We start from the raw sequence: 22819 nt of genomic DNA on the forward strand, positions 1-22819 counted from the left end.
TCAATTATATTAAAGAAAGTCAAATCCCCTGATATTTTATCTGTTTGTAAAAAGTATAACACACACTCTAGGTGAAAATCCACAAAAAGACAATGGACAGAGCCCCGTATTTGTATTTTACTAATTGATTAATCAGTAAATATTTTCTTAATTATAGCATAACGAGCTTTAAAGCAGTCACAGATATTTCATTACCAGACAAGTGAAACAATGCAGTCAATGAGCAGGACATTGGATGGTGTCAGAAAAGTAACGTCAAGTGAGAAACAGATAAGAGCTGAAAAATAAAGGCATGGACTCAAGGTTCACATTGGTAATTTGTTTCAAAATGTATAAATATACTCATGTACTGTTATTAGATGGCCGCTTATGAGGCTCAACATAAGATGGTCTGAAGATTCCAGTGATTGGTATTTAATGGGACAGAGAGGCCACAAAAAAAAAAAACCAAAAACAAATGTGACAAGCTTTGGTTTCATTGAGCCAAACCCAGATCAATGGCAGCTATGCTCTCTTTTAGCTGTTATTCAGTTTCTCTACAAACTTGAATTATTGATTATATATTGGATCCACTTAAGGGTCTGGGGGTCTCAGAGTTCCTAACATGCATTCCAGTCCAGCACACACCCATCTTTGGGATTTAGGGTGAAGAACAGCTGACAATATGCTGCCTGTGTGGATTTACAAAGTTAGCCCCCAGTTTGCGATTAAGTTTTATGGATTTTGTAAGAGAAACTGCCAGTCCGTTTAACCAGGACATCATGACTTACCGTATATACTCGCATTTAAGTTCTCCCGCGGATAAGTCGGGGCTTGATTACTGTATAATTTCTAGTATTTTATAATGTCAGTTGTATAAGTCAAATGCGGCAAACTCACGCTATTGGTCCAAGAGATTATGATATGCTAACGCCCACCTGAGAGAGTCACTACGGAGCACACGGCCTTTTTATTCTACATATTGTGCCTACGTGACCACACGGTAATACCCGAACTAATTCCGAAGCGACGTTTCCACTGTTTTGTGTTTTTTGCATCTCACATCTTCATACACCTTTATCGTAAGAGTATCCCTTATCTACGATGGAGCGTTTGATCAGAAGAAAATATGAAGCAGCTTTTAAATTAAGTCGTTGCAGTGGTGAAAGAAATTGGTGACTGCGCTGCTCAACAAAATTCGATGTGTCTGGGAAACTGGTGTGAGATTGGAGGAGGCAAGAAGATGTAAAAAAAAATTGTGTTTCATTTTTGAACGGGCATATAAGTCGGGTCTGATTTTATGATTGTTTTTTTGGGATTCAAGACCAGACTTGTACACATAACTTCTCATAACTTCACTCTAATATAATCCTGATACTCTGTATATTCAATTCATTATAATAACTATTCATGGTGGCTCTAAAATCCGTACTAACCCCTACTCTCTCTTCTGTTTCTTGTCCCGGTTTTTTGTGGTGGCGATCTGCGCCACCACCACCTAATCAAAGCACCGTGATGTTCCAGCATTGATGGATTAAAAGCCAGAAGTCTACATGACCGTCATCATCAAGTCCTTCCAGTGGGAACCCTGAATACAAAGAGGACTGATCATTTTTGTTAGGTAGAATGCCTAGAGGAGGCTGGGAGGTCTCGTGGCCTGGAACCCCTGCAGATTTTTTTTTTTTTTTTTCTCCAGCCGTCTGGAGTTTTTTTTGTTTTTTCTGTCCCCCCTGGCCATCGGACCTTACTCTTACTCTTTGTTAATTAGTGTTGTCTTATTTTAATTCTTACTTTGTCTTTTATTTTTCTTTTCTTCATCATGTAAAGCACTTTGAGCTACATTATTTGTATGAAAATGTGCTATATAAATAAATGTTGTTGTTGTAAGTCTGTACCAGCACATTTATATTAGAAGATGAGGTTATATAAAACATTTAACTTTATATTTTGTTCTCAGATGAAAGTCTTATTTCTATGATTCGGATCTTTACTTAAGACTTTTAATATGTTTAACTAATTTGGGACTGGCATAACAATCTGTTTGTGTGACTCACGCTGCTCCACTCCATCTGAATTAGTGTGATGCTGAGGTGTCACGCTTTGCATGGCTGCACTCGGGTCCCAATCTGGGATCCTGGGTTGGTTTGTCATGTGGTGGGTGCGGCAATGCGCTGTATCGGGTGTGTGCTCCTAACCCCTCTCTCTGATTGGAGTGAATTCAGATATATTTAAATGTGTTATGTAAATGAAGCTAAATGATTAGTTTTAGTCAGTCATGCTATAAAGAACTCTGCTGTTCACATGACATGGCTCCACTGGCCAGGAGTAATGAAGGACATCCATTTTGAATTTAATACGTAATAATGACTCAAGATTCTTCTTTATCTAGAAAGTATTTTATCGACAGTTTCCAACCAGATGGCACAGACATGTATGTTATGTTGACTGGTGTTTGTTCCAGTGTGACTGAGGATGTGAGTGTGCTTTATACTAGACTGGAGTCTCCCATTCAGGCCTAATTCTGAATAGGCTGTGGCCTTCCATCACTCGCTAATGGGGCCCAGAAAAGGGGCAGAATTAAAACTGTTAAATCACAGCCAAGCTGTAGCTTGCAAAGCATTTTTTAATGTGTTTAAGTTGGGATTAAAATGAGAATTCCATATTGAAACAGAGTGCGTTACGGCAGTACGGTGGTTTGGGCTGCTGCCTTAACAGCGAGTCCCATTCCAGTCGGTGGGCACTGTGGAGCCTAAGCATGTTCCCCTGTGTCTGCTTGATTTTTTTTCCAGTTTCCTTCCTCATCCCAAAGGCTTGGATATTAGAATGAAAAGTGACTCTTATTTAACCCGGTGTTATCTAGTGTGCTCTATCTAGGGTTGAGTCCTGCTTTGTGCCCAATGCTGCTTGGCTGGGCTTTGCTTCCCAGTAACTGAGTTACAACAAACATAATTTTCTTAAACCAGCTTAATTGAATTTAAAGCTATTAATGGACCAGGGCCTAGCCTGGCAGTATCAGACACAAAGCAGGAACAAACCCTGAATGAATTGTCAACCCAATTCTGAACAAAATTAAACAAGTTCAGAAATGACTGAGTTATTGTGACAGCTTTTATCAGCCTACTACTTTAATTCTAACCGTCACAGCATTGCCAATGCCCATCAATAAAATGTGTTTCCTGCCCTGCACATTGCCTCAGTGGGAGTTCACATTCGTGTATTTACTTTTGCTCTTCATTATCTGTCCTAGAGTCACACTTAGGGGGGCAGTTCTTAGGGGGCACTAGGCTATGAGCGTCCTTTGGGGTTTTCCTTTTATTCTAATTGTTCTGACATAAGCATGCCGCCTGTGTTCTTATCGCTGCTCTTCAGTTCCCATTCCATAACGTGGACTCTTTTCATAACTATCACATTCAAATTGTATTTTATCTTTACCGGCTTAACTTACAATTGCACATTCATTTATTTCAAGAGAGGGGCTGTATGTTTGGAAATCCTTAAAAAAAAAAATCTAAACAGCCTCACTTCCATAATTTGCAGATTACAGGGGACACCTCTTGTGGTTTTTCTTGGAGACTCAAAAAGTTAGAAGTCTAAACCATTGTGGGAGTAGATAATATTTAAGTGGATGTCTCATTTAAAACATACTTAATTACTAGACATTGCTTAACTTGTCACTGGCATTCCTGCTACAATCAAACTTTAAAGCATGCAGTGGAAACAAGTCGCATTGCTCATGCAGAGCGCTCTGTTCATCAATTCATGAGGAGCTGGGAATAACTGGGAATAACTGAATAACTTGTTCTATTTCAAAAGAAAACCTTTACACTGAGCTTTGACAACAATACTTGTACAGCCATAGGCACAAATTTTAAATAGGAGCAAAGACAAACGCCTCAAGCTCTTACTCCATTTGAGGTTTGATTACAATCATGGGAACCTTAATGCTGAAGTACGTAATATAAAATCACTTTATCTTCTGTCCTTTAACACCACATAAGGTTATTTTAAAAATCAGAAAGCTGTATATTCAATATTGGAAGAAATGTCATCAAACTGGGATAGTCCAAAGCTGTTTTAGGAATTTGGCAATTGAACAAGGCCCTTAAACCACAATTGCTCCGTCTTGGGCCTGACGTTAACCTGCATCCAGCCCTGCAAGGCAGGTCCGACAACTTGGGGGTTGGTGGCAGGATTGGCACTCCAGACACTGTAAAAACAACTCACCCTGTTCAGCGCGGTGCTGAGGTGTCACCCTCGGGTCCCAATCCGGGTGGTTCGTCATGTGGTGCTGTAATCAGCGTACGCTCCTAACAACTTGTGTTAACCCACTCAATGTTTCAATGTCTACGAGGTCTCCTTTTTACTAAGCTCACATAGTTGTCCGAGATGATGGAGGGTTGTGAGTGCTGAAGCTGATATAAAACATGAAAATATGAGATGTAATACTGATGGCATCCTTGGTAGATCTTTGCCATAAAAACAAAACGAAAACTAACCACCTTTATGTTATATAGTGCCTTTCCCATTACAGAGCTATAATAAAACTATTGAAATGTTTTGCTTCAGTTGGAGCTCAGACAGGTTAAGTGTTGTGACGTTTTTGCATTAAAGGCTTAGAGCAGCACAGCCCTGCACGATGTTCTGCAAAATAAATAACAAGCTGCCGTCAGTGATGGTGATAAGAGACTTCAGCTTTGTCGTCATAAGTCAGTCAGTCATTTTCTAAATCGCTTAGTCCTGAACAGGGTCATGGGGGTCTGCTCGAGCCTATCCCATCTAGCATAGGGCGCAAGGCAGGAACAAACCCTGGACAGTGGACCAGTCCATCAAAGGGCGAACGCACATACACCTCCCAACCATACACTACAGCCAGACTAGGAAATGCCAGTCCACCTAACCTGTATGTCGTTGGACTGTGGGGGGAAACCAAAACACCCACAGGAAACCCGCTGTGGAAGAATAATTTTAGGGTAACATAGTATTCATCTTAAAGAAATAGCATAAAGGCTTAATAAATGTCAGAAACCTGTTCAGTTACACCAGAAAACCAGATAAAGGTCAAGTGAACAACAAAATGTCCTCTGTTTTTGTGGAGTAAAGTTTCAATTTCAGCGGTCACTTGCACAGGATTAGACTGAGAAATACTTTATGAGATACTGGGAGCGCCTATAAAACATCATCGTGCAAAGTGTCAGCGGACACTTAATACCGAATGTTCGCACAACGAGTTTTACAAAATGTTTTTGAACATTACAAGTGAAAGAATGTGAGTTTTATGAGATGTAGGCTGGCATATGAGCAGAACATTATGCTAAGAATTGTTGAGTTTTATGAACTTTTACCCTAGCAGCATAATACTACGTTAAGAAATGTGACTCTTATAAAATGATGGGAGTTATAATTGGATTCTGTATCATTTTTCTATTCGCTTTTTCTCCCTTATTTGGGGAGATCAGATGGGGTTTTGCTAGTTACTGATGTTTATTCTAAACTCATTTTTAAATTATTTGGTGTACTATTATGTTTGGGTGGCACGGTGGCGCAGTGGTAGCGCTGCTGCCTCGCAGTTAGGAGGCCTGGGTTTGCTTCCCGGGTCCTCCCTGCGTAGAGTTTGCATGTTCTCCTCGTGTCTGCGTGGGTGTCCTCCCACAGTCCAAAGACATGCAGATTAGGTGCACTGGCGATCCTAAATTGTCCAGTGTGTGTGTGTCCTGTGGTGGGCTAGCACCCTGCCCGGGATTTATTCCTGCCTTGCGCCCTGTGTTGGCTGAGATTGGCTCCAGCAGACCCCCGTGACCCTGTGTTAGGATATAGCGGGTTGGACAATGACTGACTGACTGTTATTTTTGGGGCCGGTTCTGTCACCAACTTGAGCTCATGTGGATGACATCACGTGTTGTCAGGTTGGTTGGGACCCCTGGGAAATGACGCAACAGGTTAAAAGGTTGTCCTAGGGAATTCTTCCTCTTCTGATCTGACGGATTCCAAACGCCCTTCTTGCTTTGCATAATGATCACTTTTTTTGATTCGTGCCTGATTTTTTCGACTTTGGCTTTTGTGTCTTGTTTTGGGATTGGCACTATGCAGTTGTCTTTCCAGTTCTGACCTCGTTCAGCTTCCTGTCTATGTCTCTTCTTCCTCTTGTGTCTCAAAATGTTTTCGCTATTGTTGCTAGCATAATAGATGCTAGACATATGAGTTTTCTGAACTGCTGGTGATCATAAAAACAGGGAAATCTCAATGAGAAATACGAGTTTATTACACATTGTAAAGCACACAATCAAAAGACTGCACTAAGAAATTAGGAGTTATAAGAAATGCCAGTGGTCGCAAGAAGGAAAAGATTGGTCTGCAAAATATGACCTTTATAATTTTATTAGCCTACAACTGGCCCTATTAAATGACATATTTGGATGTTGCATTACAAAATTGGCTAACAAGAAATAAAAATGGTTACAATCATAGACTTGATGGAGTGGTGAAACTTTATGGCTCTGAGGATGCTGGAGCCCTCATAACCACAGGTAATCTGTAATGCCAATTATTTGGGGACGTGTTATAGTGTATATTATGAAAATGGCCAACAACACAAAACGATTGGAAAATTTAACAAGAGTACTTCATGCTTGGTTGGCATGGGCTAATCAGTTAAGCAAGCTTCCACAAAACTAATAAACCCCAAATATCCTTATTACCATAAATATAACAAAGCTTAGCAAAATTTCAAAAGTATGAAATAATGTGTCCTAAGAAGAGTAGCAAGTAAATTGGCCCTGCTAACATGCAACGACTGGAGGTGGGTGCAGGAGGGTTAAGAAACAGACTGCCACACAAGTAGACGCCACAGTGGGAGAGGGCATAATTACAATGATATAAAAAGCCAACTAGGGCATATTGCTCCATTAACATGGATAGTGGGCTTTTAAACATAAATGATATGTTAGCCCTGTGTGGTACCGGAAAGCCTCCGAAGGCAAATTAAAGAAATGAATTGGATTTTGTTCCAAAATGCCGAAAGAAACGACTAAATATAAAACACATAAAGTACTGTATATTGTTAAAAAAGCTCTGCTACCTCTGTCAGGATGGCATTTGTTAATAATTAGGACCTTTTTTCGTCTTTAAAGGCTATGTCTGGAAAAGCATGATGACTGTTCCTATAGATTTAGTGCCTCTCCAAAGCTACTGCTGTGTACATTGTTTTTTTGCGTTGGAGTAAAGCTAGCAATCGGGAGGAACAAGCAGCATGCAAGTGCTCAAGTGTGACCTAGATGAAAAAAGGAACTTGGCACCGGCTGTCTGTAACTGTAGGCCGAACAAAGTTTGTAACCAGAATGCCACCCGAGAGGCTGCTAGGGTTTGTTATTTATTTATTTCTTTTTCTCCCCGCACAGTGTCAGGACATCAAACCCTTTAACTCTGGTGGCTTTATTGATGGCCGCCTGTCACCATTAACCCTAAACCGCACAGTCAGGCTCCAATTATACTGCTGCACGATTCTAAAATTAGAAGGTCTTAAAAACACCCACATGGAAATCAAACCAAAATGACAAAAAAGGCAACTTCAGCAGAAGCTGGAAGTTCACTCTGCAGTTGATAGTCTTGCCGCATGGCGCTTAGACTTTTAAATGGAATTTGCAATTATGCTTTTAGTGTAAGTCGGTGGAAGGAAAAAAAAAAGAATAAAAAAATACACAAAAAAAAAACCCAACAAAATACCCCAAATGCAGGTCTTTAGGTGTCCTGCGAATAATTGCATTCAAACTGTTGTAAGTGCCATTTATCAATAAAGCAATATACTTACACAGAGTTGTTTAAAAAGCTCTTAGCTTTTGTGTAAGTACCAGGATAGCATGTGATCATTTTCCTTTAAAGATGTAGGTGTCGATTTGTGTGATTTCAACAGGTTTTCAAGGCAGAGCGCTCTCCACATAACAAGTGGGAAAATCTTCTACATTCTGTGGAAATTGGCTAATTTGCTTATTTTAAGTTTTTTTTTTTTGCTGTCCCATTATTTCCCTTTTATTATTTGATGTCTAAAAGGTGCTTAAGAAGGAGAATCCATCACTTCTTATTTATTTTAATAGACGACTGCTTTCATAACTCTGGATATGTATGTTGTATTCTGCTTGTTAAGTGGTTTGCTCCAGTGAAGTGATAGTTGGAAAGTCAAATGTATTCTGGGTATTTACAATGCAGTGGAAGCTTCTGCTACGCGCCATTTAGAAGAGTGTGTGTGGGAAATGATGGTGCAGAAAACAACACAACTGTCAATCCGTCAAGCATCTGACACATAATGTGACAAATTCGTGTCATTTTATTCTTTTTGTTTTCTATCAGACTGCACCACCTGTGGATTTGTTTCTTTTTTTATCTTTTATTGGTTTGTGTTATTTTTTCCGAAGCACACAAGCGGATGTTTTTCATCTAGCTACTTTGCCCAGTTCCTAATGACACGAGTGCATAAAAATCGACTTACTTAGGTTTATAAGTTAAGGATCAGGCAGACGATGGATCATACAGTCAGTCAGTCAGTCATCTTCCAACCTGCTATATCCTAACAGAGGGTCAAGGGGGTCTGCTGGAGCCAATCCATCCAGCACAGGGCACAAGGCAGGATACACGCACACAGAAAAAACAATGGAGGTTAGCTTGGATGGTACCATGATTTCAAAATCCTCCTTTTAACATATAAAGCATTAAATGGCCAAGGACTGGCTTGCTTGTCTGAACTGATCATGACTTACAAACCTGAGCGCACATTAAGATCTCAAGATGCCGGTCTGCTTATGATTCCAAGAATTAATAAAATAACAGTGGGAGGTCGAGCTTTTAGTTACAGGGCCCCTAAACGGCGGAATGGTCTGCCTGCTACTATAAGAGATGCCCCTTCAGTCTCAGCTTTTAAATCCCGGCTGAAGACTCACTACTTCAGTATAGCATATCCTGACTAGAGCTGCTGATTAACTGTACAGACTGCATCTCTGTTGTTAGTCATTAGCACTAAAACATAAGTAACATGACAGTTATAATTGGATACTAACCCTCACCTATTCTGTTTCTCTTCTCTGTACTCAAATGTGGCACTTGGTGCCACGGCCCACCTGCCAAGTTGTTTTGCCTGCCTAAGGTAAAGTCATCTCTGATGGAGGATCGCAGGAATTGTGAGAAAGAGGGGTCCTTTCATCGGATTGGCGCTATTTCATCTGTGGAATGGCCAAATGGGGGAGGCAGCTTGATGAATGATGTCTCCAGGACTCTAAACAAATCCAAATCTTATTATGTGATATCATCTACTGTTAAATTCTACTCCGTACTTCTAAAATTTTTATCTTTATACTGTATTGAGGATGGGTGGCATGGTGGCGCAGTGGGTAGCGCTGCTGCCTCGCAGTTGGGAGACCTGGGGACCTGGGTTCGCTTCCTGGGTCCTCCCTGCGTGGAGTTTGCATGTTCTCCCCGTGTCTGCGTGGGTTTCCTCCGGGCGCTCAGGTTTCCTCCCACAGTCCAAAGACATGCAGGTTAGGTGTATTGGCGATTCTAAATTGGCCCTAGTGTGTGCTTGGTGTGTGGGTGTATTTGTGTGTGTCCTGCGGTGGGTTGGCATTTGTGTTGTTGGCCAGGACTTTGGGGACTTTAGGGGTTTGGTGTGCACTTTTGTAAATAGAAGGATGTACAATAAATGTGTGTTGGGTGACTTTAACACGTAGAAGATCAGAGAGAGAGATGATAGAACTTGGTCATTTAAGACTTTGTAAGTTAACAGAAGTATTTTATAGTGGATATAAAAATTCAGTTGGGAGCTAATGCAGTTCCCTCAAAGTTAGATAAATATGTTACCAGGGCTTACTGCAAGTCAGAAGCCTGCAGCAGATTTCTGTACATACCACAGTTTGTTTACAACACACTCGGGAAGGCCATACAATATGGCATTACAGTAGTCCAGAATGGATAGAGAAAAAGAATATGGGCTAACAATTCAAAGTCAAAGATGGTCAAAGTCAGGCTAAACTGATGATAAAAGGAATAACAGATAACAAAGATGACTCCAATGGTGATAGCCAGATGTTTAACTACAGATGAAGCCTGCTGTGACGGTGCAGGTCGGCCCACACGTTACAGGGTCCCACCGGGAGCCTCTTGAATCCGTCCCTGCTGATAAAATTTCTGAGGGATGAGCCAACAAATGAGGACACAACATAAAGCAAGGGGAAGGTGAAACAGGGCTCAGTGCTTTCACTAAAAGAAAACAGTCAAACCAAAAGTTTCCTAAAATTGTGCAGTTGAAAAGTTCCATAAATAAATAATCAGTAAAACAAAGAGCTTTGAAGGTCAAAAAAACAAATAAATAAAGCCATTAAATAAGGTTAAAACATGGCAGGAAACAGTCTTTCAAACCATGAGCCCAGGTGCAGTCCTTTAAAAGCTTGTCCTGACCAGACCTTGCAGCCGAGGAGACAGCTATCTGACAAGCACCTACCATCCTTCTACGGGTCCGGGTCCCTGCCACTCCATGGCTGTAACAGTGCGCCTTATTCCATACCCAAGGCTTTGGTCCCTAAAGGCCATGGCGCTCACAATGGGGTTCCCAGTCCAAGCCTTTCTGGACTTCTGTACCAGATGGTTGCTCCAGTTCCCTGAAGCTCTCAGCTGGAGTGAACCTCCACAACAACCCCTGAGCGGTGGCCAGCTTCTCAATGGAGGGGCTCTCCTCACAGGTGCCTGCCTCCTGGTTTGCTCTCTTTCTCACACCTGCACCAGCTTGCGGTATAGTAGGACTGCAGCTTCAAAAGATAGGCCTGATTTTGAATAATCCATTTCACCGTGTCAGTCTCCGTGGGCGCAATCGAGCAGCCGCAGGGAGTTGATGAGGTAACCAGGGCGAGTTGAACCTGCACACGAGGGTGCGATCATTCTAAATTGCTCAATCAGCTTTCTGTGGGGCGCGACTAAGACGCTGCGCCCACGTAGCCATGTAAGAACAGGTTGGCACAGAAGGAGGGAGAAGGAAGACGAGCCAGCCAGCCAACTGAAAAAGAGTTCAGCACGGTCTGGGGCCCTGGATGGAGCGAAGGATCGGCGCTCAAGGGACAGATCGCACCCACTGAATGGGAGAGTGGATACAATCGTGGAGGAGTCCGCCCTAGTGATCCGAGTGCGAGAAGGAAGACAGGAGGACAACAGACCCCAAACGGTCTGGAAGATGCCGGCGGAGGCAGCCAAGATGGGAGTCGGTCATGTGAGGACTGCGGCGGCTGAAGTTTCTCCTGCTAAACAAGCCTTGGGTGAGCTGGAGACAATAAGAAGGAGCTGTGCTTGGCTGGTTTGCCCCAATATCTGCTATAGGATTTTAATTTCGTTTAAGCCTTGTTTTAACCATTTGGGATTTTTACCTTTTCTGTGGATTATTTATTTATGAACACTTGAAGCACTGCACTTTATTTGGGATTTTGTTTTGATTGTTTTTGTTTTGTTTGTAATAAAAGCGCTTCTGCACTTTGCACCATACACCTTGCTTCGTTGGTGTCCTCATTGTCCAGCTCATCTGGTTACATTACCGAAAGTGTCGGGTTCAAGAGGCAGACCCACATCATCACCCAGCTCTCTCCTGTCTTCCTGCCTGCTTCTCTCTTTCTTTTAACCTCTGCTCTGTCTCTTCTCTTTTTTTTTCTTTTCCATACTCTTTTGCTTGGCAGACGCTGCAGGTGCGATTGCCAAATTGCCGACCCGGGGCTGATAATGAGACTGACCACCCGCACGTGCCGGCTGGCTGACCTGCCTCTCACCAACCCAGAGACGAGCCGTCTTCTCAGACAATCTCTCGCACCTCCTCCACTCCCCAGCATGAGCGTGTCCATTATTTATTTATTTAAAATTAGCCATTTTTTTCTGAGCCACAGAAACACAGAAACAGAAACACAGAAACACCACAGCTGGACAAAAATAACATTACTCATTACCTAATAACAATACCTATTAATGTAAAATGATCCACCTTAAACCAATGTCACTTTTAGTTGTAGGGTATGTCAGACTTGTCAACTAGAGTTGCTAATCTTGTTGCTGGACTTTGTCAATTTAAATAACTGAAAACTGCCAAGTTTGGCGACTGCATGCTGACCTTCCAGCACAGTTATGCTCACATCTTTCTGTGACAGCCATTACGTGCTGCCTGATGGAGCCAGTGCTGTACGAAGGGTTAACAGTTGCTGGGAGTTCAATCACAATCTCGGCCCTTTTTTTTTTCCCCATTCTGTCGTGGAATGTAAAACAAGAAACATCAGGCAGACAAACTTCTCTTCTGTTTGTAACGCACAAAACATCCGCGTTAACCTTCTAGCCTCTTGTTTCATTGTGTATGTGTCTGGGTCGAAAGATCTGCATCAAGATTTTCCATCTCTCACTTTAGCCATTAATTTCTAAAAGCCACTTGTTCCTTGTGGATCAAAGAAATGCTTAGCTGCAGACAGTTATCTTAGAAGCCACAGGTTAAAACGGTGGAAATGTCACAGACATCCCTGTTTAGAACTTGTCTTTTTGTAAATTAAATGGTAATGGGAACATGAAATATTCATCAGCAAAGGCAAGGTGGGGTCTCCCTTTTGGAATGGGATGCTAATCATTTTTTGACATGTTACCACACATACAGTAGACACAAGTCACAATGGAGCAATTAAATAATAATAATAATAATAATAATAACACATAACATTCTCAGTCCCCTTAATCCAGCTGAGAGCTGCAGGGGCGACTGGCACTGGCACTTTGGTGCAAGGCAGAAACTAAGGCAAGGCACCAGTCCATGGTGGGCCCAGCCACGCACACACCCATATGAGGCGAGTTAACTTAGCACACACACCTTTGGGACGTGGAAGAATAACTGGAGCAGCAGGATGAAACCCATTCAGACATGTGGAGAACAGGCCAACTCAACGGAAGCAGCAACTGGGATTCAAGATTTGAACCTAGAAAGATGGATTGGTGAAGCCTTATACACATCAAGCACTTCTTCATATCCAAAGAGTGACCATTAATGAAACCCCTGTCTAACGCTGACTTCTGTAGCAGCTCAATAATCACACGGCAATGAAAATTGTAAAAACACAAGTGCTGAACAGCAGAGCTGTGGCGTATTAGAGTTGCACTCATCTCTGAGCGGAGTCACATGGAGTGTATAAAGGTACTGAGTAAAGAGACTTGGGGAAGATGGAGAGTAGGACAGAGGACATGGACATGGATAAAGACGCAGCAGAGACAGGGTTGCAAGGGGAGAGATTTAATGTAACCAGAGAGAGGAGGAATGCCAAGCTTTTTAAATGTTAAAAGTGTGCATCTTGATTTTAGACAGCAGGAAGAAGGAGAAAGAATTTCACTAGCACTGCAAACTACCAGCTGGTGGTCCATCAAATTCAAAAGGAAAATTTCATTGTTCTGCTTTCATCAGGCACAACTAAAATATGAGAGTGTGCCCTTTTGATGCTCCGTACACATTTACAGTAACACTTGCACTTATTTAATCAGACTTACTGCATGGCTGTAGCCTGATTTCCCAGGCGATTATGGAGCTCAGGCACCAACATGCATCTTTCTGTAGTGCTGCTTTGTTTTTTAATGATGCCTTATTATGAATAATCTGTCTGCAGTTATGGTGTTTTATTTCTTTCTACAGGATGGACACATTTACACTATAAGCCACAAACATTCTGTAATTATATTAATTGCATTCATCTTTTAAATGTAGTTTAAAAACATAAATATTGAACTATATACAGTAGCCATACTCTTAGTGGCATTATTCTATCAATCCATCCATTTTTGAAGTCCGTTTCTCACATTTCAAGCACACACTGGGAGTACTGAGCACAGTACAGAAACACAGTATATAAATGTAATGAATTATTATTATTATTTCAGTATGCTTCACATTGTTGGTTCAGGCAGTCACACTTAGCCAGTGTAAAGATCGTAATTAATTTAACATTCACATGCTAAAAAGTACTGGGTTTAAATTATGAACACCCTTGGGTGGGCACTCTGGTACACTCAAACAAAGCCAAATTAGAGTTTCTGATCAGCCTTACTGACCTGACATGACATTAGGAAGTGGAACAAAACTGTTTTGAGTCCATGCAAACTTTATACAGACAGTAACTATGCCAGGAACTGAAACTATGCAGGCCGAAAGTTGCACATGTGCTGTATTAGTTGCAGTTTGTATTAATTTTTATACTGTATAAGTCATAAGTCAAGGCTGAATTAAGACCCCCATAGGCCCCTGGGTGACTCAGCTCCGTAACAGAGAGTTAATTATACTTTTAATGCAGAGCGTAGACACTCAGTCATTTAATGCAGTGCAGGATTTCTCACTCTTCATTTTAGCACATGACTTAATCGTTTCATCGCCCACTCCATGCCCAGTGAGCATTTCAGTCGTTTCATCGAGCCTTTGGCATAGGGTCTTTATCATGTTGACACTCGATAATTTCATGTAGACTGGGGGGAATTTGGGGGGTACTTGATCATTTCGGCCCATGGATACTTGATTACTTCATCAAGCATGGATGGCCTTCATAATTTTGGCCCACGGATCATCCCTCATTTCATTGGGTGGTGGTGTTGGGGCAGCTTTAATAATTTCTCCTGCGGATAATCACTCGTTTCCCTGAGCAGAGGGGTGGTACTGGTAGAAAGTTCCCCTTCATGTCAAGGGCCCCTGGGCTCACACCCAGAATTCCCTGATGGTAGACCTGTCCCTGCCGTAAGTGCTGGAACAGAATGTATATATGTGTTATGTTTTAAGTGGATTATTTGTTAATATGATCTTCTTATCCATCCATTTTACAACCCGCTGAATCCGAACACAGGGTCATGGGGGTCTGCTGGAGCCAATCCCAGCCAACACAGGGCACAAGGCAGGGAACCAATCCCAGGCAGGGCGCCAACCCACCGCAGTGATCTTCTTATTGTTTTTTTTTAAATATTATTGTGTATATTATGCTGTTAATTCTGTTTTTGACTTTTTTTATACTTTGTACATTGATTATTGCTTGTGTTCTTTGTTATCTGCCCTGTCTTCAGTATGGGGAGCCCAAGGAGGCAGTGCAGTCCGATTATGTAGCCAGGGGGCTGCACCCAGCAATATGAATGGAGGAATTCATTAGCTCTACAATGAATCGAGATTGCGTTCCTTGATTCCTCTTTTTGACTTGTGCTTTTAGTGCCTGTTTGGATTTCCTGGATTTTGTGCCCTACTTCCTTTTGAAGGTACTGTTTTTGGGTTGTTGTTTAGACGATTTGTTTGCTTTAAGGCAGAAACTATTTTTTTTTTTTCGCTTTTTATCCTGCCTTTTGTTCTTCTTTTTTGTGTAAGTAAAGAAACTTTGCCTTTATTGTCCTGGGACCTCAGGTTTCACAGATTCCTTCTTGTCTTTTCTGGGGCTAGGCTGCTTGGGGTGACGTCTATCCAGTGAGCCCAGACCTGTAAAGAGGTTAGGTCTGGCCTTTTGTGTGTATCTGTGTTTATTTTATTTTTTTATGAGGTCTCATCGCCCTTTTTTGTGTTTCCATAGAAAAAACGCTAACCAAACAATTTACTTTTAAAGGCTCAAAATGTGGAAATGACTGCAATATTTGTTTCACATTTTATTTGACCTTGTATGACTCCCTTATTGCCAAGTTGGGCTAATCTAATGAAAGGTCTCCTCTGGCAAAGCATCACGACTAACATTGGAGGAATTTCATACACGGCTCTGTTAGTGAGATGTGGTTGGCGCGGGTGACTCACGGCTCATGGAGACTGACTTTACATGCCAGCCTGGGCTCTCTCTGCCTTTGTATGGTGTTCATGTGTGTGGCTTTCTGTCCTGGTCCTCCAGTTGTCCTCACAAATCCCAAACAAGTGAAAGTTAGGTGAACTGTAAACTGCACAATGCATTGTTTGTGTGTGTGACAGTACCTTTATATAGACTAGACTATGGGTGGGCAAAGTCAGACCTGGAGGGCCACAGGTTTTTGTTCCAACCCAGTTGCTTAATTAAAAAACAATCCGTGTTAATTATTTAATTTCATGGCTTGCTAGTGCTTTAACTCTGCCATGTCAAGTCATTCTCATATCCTAGATTCTCTCCCTCTTTCTAAGGATATCATCCAAATGATTTGAAGTCTAAAACAGACAAGTTATTCTTAGTGCTTCACCTTTTTCTCTTCACTTTCCTTCCAAGTATTTAATTAAACCCAATAGTGCAAGATGAATACACACAGAGGTGTAAATGGAAACAAGCTAAATGGAGAAATGCTGGTCTCTTTTGTTATTTGCATGTTATTGCTAATTAGGAGCAATTAAAAACCAAGAATACAGCTGTTTAAGACTAAAATAAGCAATAAGGGTTCAAAATCTTAACGAGCGAGACAACTAAAGTGAAGCAGAAGTGTTACTTGAGCAATAAGTGCTTCTTATTAAGCAATTGGATTGGAGCAAAAACCTGCAGCCACTACGGCCCTCTAGGACTGAATCTGCCCACCCCTGGACTAGACGGACACAGTTCTTTGTGAATAATTCTAATGGGGCAAGCTCCTGTCCCCATGGCTGCCACCTAGATAACAGTATTTTTCGGACCATAAGGCTCACCAGATTATAAAGCGCAATATCAATGAACGAGCCTACTTTCATACATAAGGCACGTCGGATTATAAAGCGCATTCAGCGAAACAAAACAGTCAGATAAGTCAAACTTTATTCAGCTCATTCACAATAACTCTCAACATTGTTCAGTTGTAACATAAAATACAAAACAATACACTCACTTTTTCAGTTCATTTCTCTTCCACAAATCCATCAAATTCTTCATCCTCAGTGTCTGAGGTAAATAGTTGGGCGATTTCAGCATCAAGCATGCCCAGATCTCTCTCGTCATTATCCGAGTCAGTCTCATTGCTGTTACTTAGCTGTTTAGTGATGATTCCGCCCTTTGTGAAAGCTCGGACAATACTTGAGAATGATATCTTAGCCCAGGCATCCACGATCCATTGGCAGATAGTGGCGTAACTCGCCCGGCGTTGCCTTCCTGTATTGGTGAATGTGTGTTCGCCTTCTGTCATCCAATGCTCCCACGCAGCTCACAATTTAACTTTGAACGACCTGTTGACGCCGATATCTAACGGTTGGAGTTCTTTGGTTAATCCACCCGGAATGATGGCAAGCTCCGAATTAGTTTGCTTCACTTGGATTTTGACTGTATCGGTGAGATCGGCGCGCATGGAGTCGCAGATCAATAGATACGGAGATTTGTGGAAAAAGCCATCTGGTCTCCTGATGTAAACTTCTCTCAGCCACTCACTCATCTTCTCCTCGTCCATCCAGCCCTTTGGGTTAGCTTTGATGATGACGCCGGCTGGAAACTTTTCTTTTGGCAAAGCCTTCCTCTTGAAAATGACCATGGGTGGTAGTTTCTGGCCATTAGCCTGGCAACCGAGAACTACAGTGAAGGATGACTTCTCGTTCCCTGTGGTGCGTATAGATACCGTACTGGTTCCTGTTTTCTCAACAGTACGGTTCACAGGGATGTCAAAGGTAAGAGGGACCTTGTCCATGTTGGTGATGTGTTCTGGCCGGATCTTCTTTTCAGTGATCTTGTTCTTGCAGTAAGTGCGGAAAATGGCCAGCTTTTCTTCGTAATCCTTTGGCAGTTGCTGCGAGATGGTAGTTCTTGTGCGGATGGAGAGATTAAGTCTTTCCATAAAACGGAAGCACCAAGAAGGATCTCCTCGAAAGTCAGTGACCTTCATGTCACGTGCTACCGCTGTTGCCTTGAGTCGAATAGAGACTGTAGAGACGCTTCTACCTGCTGTTCTTTGTTCAATAACCCACCCAACTGTGGCCATCTCGCTTTGTTCCCTCGGAAACTCTGTTTGGTCTTCTTTACTTGGCGCAGGGCATCTTCTTGCTTCCTCCACTTCCGCAACATTGATTCATTAATGTTGAATTCTCTCGTAGCTACTCTATTCTCATGTTCTACTGCGTGCCTGATAGCCTTGAGTTTGAAATCCGCTTCGTAAGCATGTCTCTTAACAGGTGCCATTTTGAGGTCCTAATAAACACACCGTAATATTACCGTATGTTGAAGTACAGTACGTATTACTCCGCGAGGCCCCTGACTACGGTAGCTGTAATGCTCCAACAATCCATCAAGCGGTGTGGCTTGGTAGCTTACCAAAGTCATTCTAAAACATCTTGACAGATTTTTGAGCACCGTGTACCACATAAATTCGGTTCGAGGTCAGTAAACACAACCAGAATTAATACATAAGGTGCACCGGATTATAAGGCGAACTGTCGATTTTTGATAAAATTAAAGGATTTTAAGTGCACCTTATGGTCCAAAAAATACTGTAAGACTCTTCTGTCATTCTCACACATTCATGCAAGTTTCAGTTTTTGGAAGAATAAACTAAATTCCATGCCACTTTTTTAGAAATGCAAGCACACATCCAGTTAACTTCATACTAAGTCTGGGCTGTCCGAGCTCAGGCTTGGAGTTTGAATGCCGCAGACAGCAAAACCCAACAGTGGGTCATTGAAACCTTTCAATGTTATGGCCTTTTGGGGAAAGGTGGTGAAGTTTCTAATTTATTCTGTCTCCAGTACTGCCAAATTGTACCCGTTGTGCTGACATAATGTATAAAAAATGGAAAATATACTCCATGAGTCACGTCGGATTTGTGAAAAGCCAAGTGTTACCGTTATCTAAATTTCTTATTACTCTTTTGACCCTGTAATGGAATAAAGGGGTTTAGAAAATGATTAAACAACTTGATTTATTATTTTATCTACTCAGAAACAGTCTCCTTTTCTACATAATTTACAATGCACATCTTTCAGCTAATGCAATATTGAAGGAGGTCAAATATTACTAAAGACCACCCATGTTACATTTAATGTTTTAAACGGTGTACTCTCGGTGGACACTATTAGGCACATACTTGCATTTGTAAAGTGATGTAAACCCTGTGCTTGTCCTATGTGTTTATTTATACATTTCTTTTTACTTCAATCTTTTGTTAACCTGAATTAAAAAAGAGAATAATTTAATTTCCCTCCAATGCAATATCAATGCAGGATATGCCATTGTATTTTTGAGCATTTTGTAGAGGTCTGTCACCATGGTAATATAGTCCATATTATATATGTGCATCTAATTATCTTTGGGATTACTTTACAGTGCATTAATGAAAAAAAAGTCTTTTTATCCTCTTCATATGGTATAATAAAAGCTTCAGCTTTCAATTATCCAAAATTTAACTGCTTTAAAGAGGCATCTGTTTTGATAGCTGATACTTTTCAGAAAGGTATTTAAACATAATGCAAAACTATTTAAAAGCAAATTCTCTTTTTTAATAGAACATGTTCTGGTATAACCTTTCATTTTTACAAGAAGGGGCTTGGATTAAAGTACTCCAAGTCTAAAAGTCAAGGATGACTTTTTTATTAGGTAAACACACGTGTCGCACGTAAGAGTAGGCAGTCCGTTTTAGCCTTTCACAACATGCTAGCGAACAGCCATGAATTGTTTATGTTTTCAAGATCTCTTGATTTAGTGTGATGTCAGAGCATTGCACTTGTTTTATATATTTTTATGAAATACTAGGGGGCTTTGCTCGCCAACCCCTTCCTCAACCAAAGCGCTACACGGCGTTGTGAAGAGGGGGGCTGAACGCACCCCAAGGAGATGCGGCCACTCCTCCGAACCCCCCTCTTAAATGGTGATATAATGGGAAACAAATAACAGTTGTTTTTTTTACCTCCACTTTGCTCGATCAACTGCTGGCTTGCTACTGCTGCTCCCATGCCGGGTGATCTGCATTTCATGTGGCGCTTTGACCGAGTATTATTTTCCATTTGTTTGCACTAATGTCATCTTTACTCTCACTTTCTTGAGACTTTCGAATTTTCCTACTTCCATTATCTCTAACCAGCTCTGCATGTGTATCATGGGACTTTCTTCCAAAGGTTGTAAAGGCCAGCCAGTGGGGTTGTGTTCACCTTTGCTTAATACTTTGGGTTCTCCCTTAATTCACCATTGTCTTGTGTGGTCTGGAGCATGAGACACACCATTTAACATATGCTGGAGCTCTTAGAGGCATTATTTCAGGTGTCCATAGGCATTATTTTGGGTGAAAAGCACCCTTCGCACTACAGCTCCTAAAATATGAAGTGGAGATTGGGACATTCCTCCCCAGCGCACGTAAGCCAGATGTTTCAAGATACTAGTGGTGACGTGTTGCATCTTGATTAGCAAATGAGAATTTCAAAAATATACTTTAAATGTGGTGAAAATATAAGCCTGTTTTATAGGTAGATCGCTTAAATGAAAGCATTACCAACTCTTAATTGAAAAAAAAAGACTTTACCTCGCCAACATCATAGATCCAGACTCGTCCCTCTGAATCACCAACAGCAACTTCTTTGCCTGTAGCAGCCCATCGCACCCGGTTTAGAGCAGATGCCCCCTCAATTGCCACACTAGCCGTTGGCACCTAATGATAAGAGATAAATGTGATACAATTTATTTAGTTAAAAAGGCATGTAGAAAAAGTAGGCATTGCAGTATCTTATAATAATATTTAAAATACAGTTGGCTAGACATTCGTGCATGAATAGAAATAAATGAGTCAAGTCCTCGCCGTACAGTACCTTGTGATAACAGCTTAACCCAAACCTTAAGTGTTACTCGTTAATCCTGCAGATTTCAGAAGTGTGCACCAAGTTGTAAGATTGGCTTAGTGCTGTCTTGATCTGCAGCCACAACAAGAAGCAACAGACAAAAGTAAGTTCAAAATGAACACTCAGTAGCTGAAGCTTGGAGTTTCTACTTTTCTTGTCGAATTCAGCAAGGAATTCACTTTCACTTGTTGTATTCGTTTTGTGTGTGTGTTTTTTTTTAATGAATTTTTATTATTTTTTTTAAAAAGAGCAATTAAGAGAATTAAGTCCCCGTCCCACCGGCACCTCCCAAATCCTCAACCCCCTACTCCCACCTCATTTGAAATAAACAGTAGAAAGAAGTTAGCAGCACGCCCTACACATCCCGATTAGAATGAAATAAGTGATTTTTAATACGTACAACTCCTTTCTCTAAGGATGATGTTGTGGATGGAGAAGAACAATTAAAACGAGCAGTTGAAAATTGTTCAGAAATTTATATACAGTATATATATATTGTCACAGGAGGCTGGGGGACAGACCTGGCCGGGACGCCTGGAAGGACCGGGAGGTGGCGTATTCATTCTCCGGGGGCAGCCGCCCTGGATCGAGAGAGGACCACGGGAGAGAAGCAAGGAGGCTCAAGCCCATTGGGGCCCGTGGCCACAGCCAGGGGGTGCCCCGAGCCTCAGGGAGCCCGGGAAATGTGTACTTCCACCACACCCAGGAAAATGGAGGATGACCCTGCCAGGGACGCCCGGAGTGCTTCCGGGTGCAACAGCAGCACTTCCGCCACACCAGGAAGTGCTGCCGGAAGAACATCAAGCACCTGGAGCACATCCGGGTGAGAATAAAAGGGGCCGCCTCCCTCCAATCAGAGAGCTGGAGTCGGGAGTGGGAGCAGGACAAGGCTCCAGTGGAGAGAAGAAAGGCGGCCCACGGACAGAGAGAGAGAAGCCCGGAGGAAAGGTGATTGGTGCGAGGAGCACAGTGTGTTGTGCGGGACTGTGTATTGTGCAGAGAAAGAAAAATAAATGTGTGTGTTTTATAAAGATGCGGTGTCTGTCTGATGGTGTCCGGGCAAGTCTCACAATATATATATATAAAAGTCAACGTATGTATATATGTATGTACTGTATGTTCCAGCAGTTCCATCCAAACGGCTGGAGAGATTTTCATGAAACCTGGTACGCATGTTTCTCATTGGTCGACTAAAAATACTGTAGGATGAATTCTACCCTAACCCACCCCCTTCTGGGTAGGGTGGGGGGTGATCTTGCGATCTTATATTCATGTTATCATCCAGTTGACACTCGGAACGACCACCAGAGGATGAACTGGAGGTGACTGCCAGCATTCTAAATAAACAATAAATGAAATCACCCCAGGAGCAGGTCTGCGAGACTGTGCAATAGCTTCTTCCCCCAAGCAGTTTGGCTCCTGAACACCATACTGTCCCCTTCTTCTCCACAAATTGCTCTGCCCTATTTAATCCCCCTAGCTGCTTCTTATACCTACAATGTTATCTTTACATGCCAATCCATATGTACTGTACATCCTTACTCTCTCAATTCAATGCATAATTGCATATTTGTTCATATTTGCACAGTGTAACTGCAGTAAAGAATTGCACATATAACACCTGTTTACACTACTTACCTGCAGTTTTTTTTATTTTGCACTGTTTCTTATAGTTCTTAGTCTATAGTCTGCATTTGTTACAGCCTCTCTGATGTGCCTCCCTCCCCAGTCCTTTTTATTAGATATACATTTTCATATTTAGGTACAGGTATTTGTATATTTAGCATATACGTGCAGTTATATCATTTATTCCCCCCTCCCATTCATCTTCTTGTGATCTGTTTGAACTGTTGTCTGATTGGTGTTGTTGTCTTGTCGTGTTGTACGTTGCACCTTTGATCCTGGAGGACATTAACTAACTGTGTGCTTTAATGTATATGGTTGAGATGACAATAAAGCTCTACTTGACTTGACTTGACTAAATGGGGGGAAAAAATGTAGTCTCAATGTTTTGGCTGTGACATGATTGCTGGTACCAGATGAGCTGGTTTGTGTATTTCTGTACCTGTTGATCTCCATGGATTTCTACTTCTAGTCTTTAGAGTTTACTTAGACTGATCG

General features: G+C 41.8%; 1 protein-coding gene across 5 annotated transcripts in view; it reads right to left on the reverse strand.

Annotated features, from left to right (window-relative positions):
• LOC114663371 (cytoplasmic dynein 1 intermediate chain 1) overlaps nt 1-22819 on the reverse strand; it is a 468822-nt gene that overhangs the window by 8192 nt on the left and 437811 nt on the right. For all 5 annotated transcript variants that reach the window (XM_051935825.1, XM_051935823.1, XM_028817057.2 and 2 more), the window contains one exon: nt 20386-20511. In XM_051935825.1, the coding sequence (XP_051791785.1) occupies nt 20386-20511 (126 nt within the window). The remainder of the gene's footprint in view (nt 1-20385; nt 20512-22819) is intronic.

Source organism: Erpetoichthys calabaricus, chromosome 13 (assembly GCF_900747795.2).
Source record: "Erpetoichthys calabaricus chromosome 13, fErpCal1.3, whole genome shotgun sequence".
Lineage (NCBI taxonomy): Eukaryota > Metazoa > Chordata > Cladistia > Polypteriformes > Polypteridae > Erpetoichthys > Erpetoichthys calabaricus.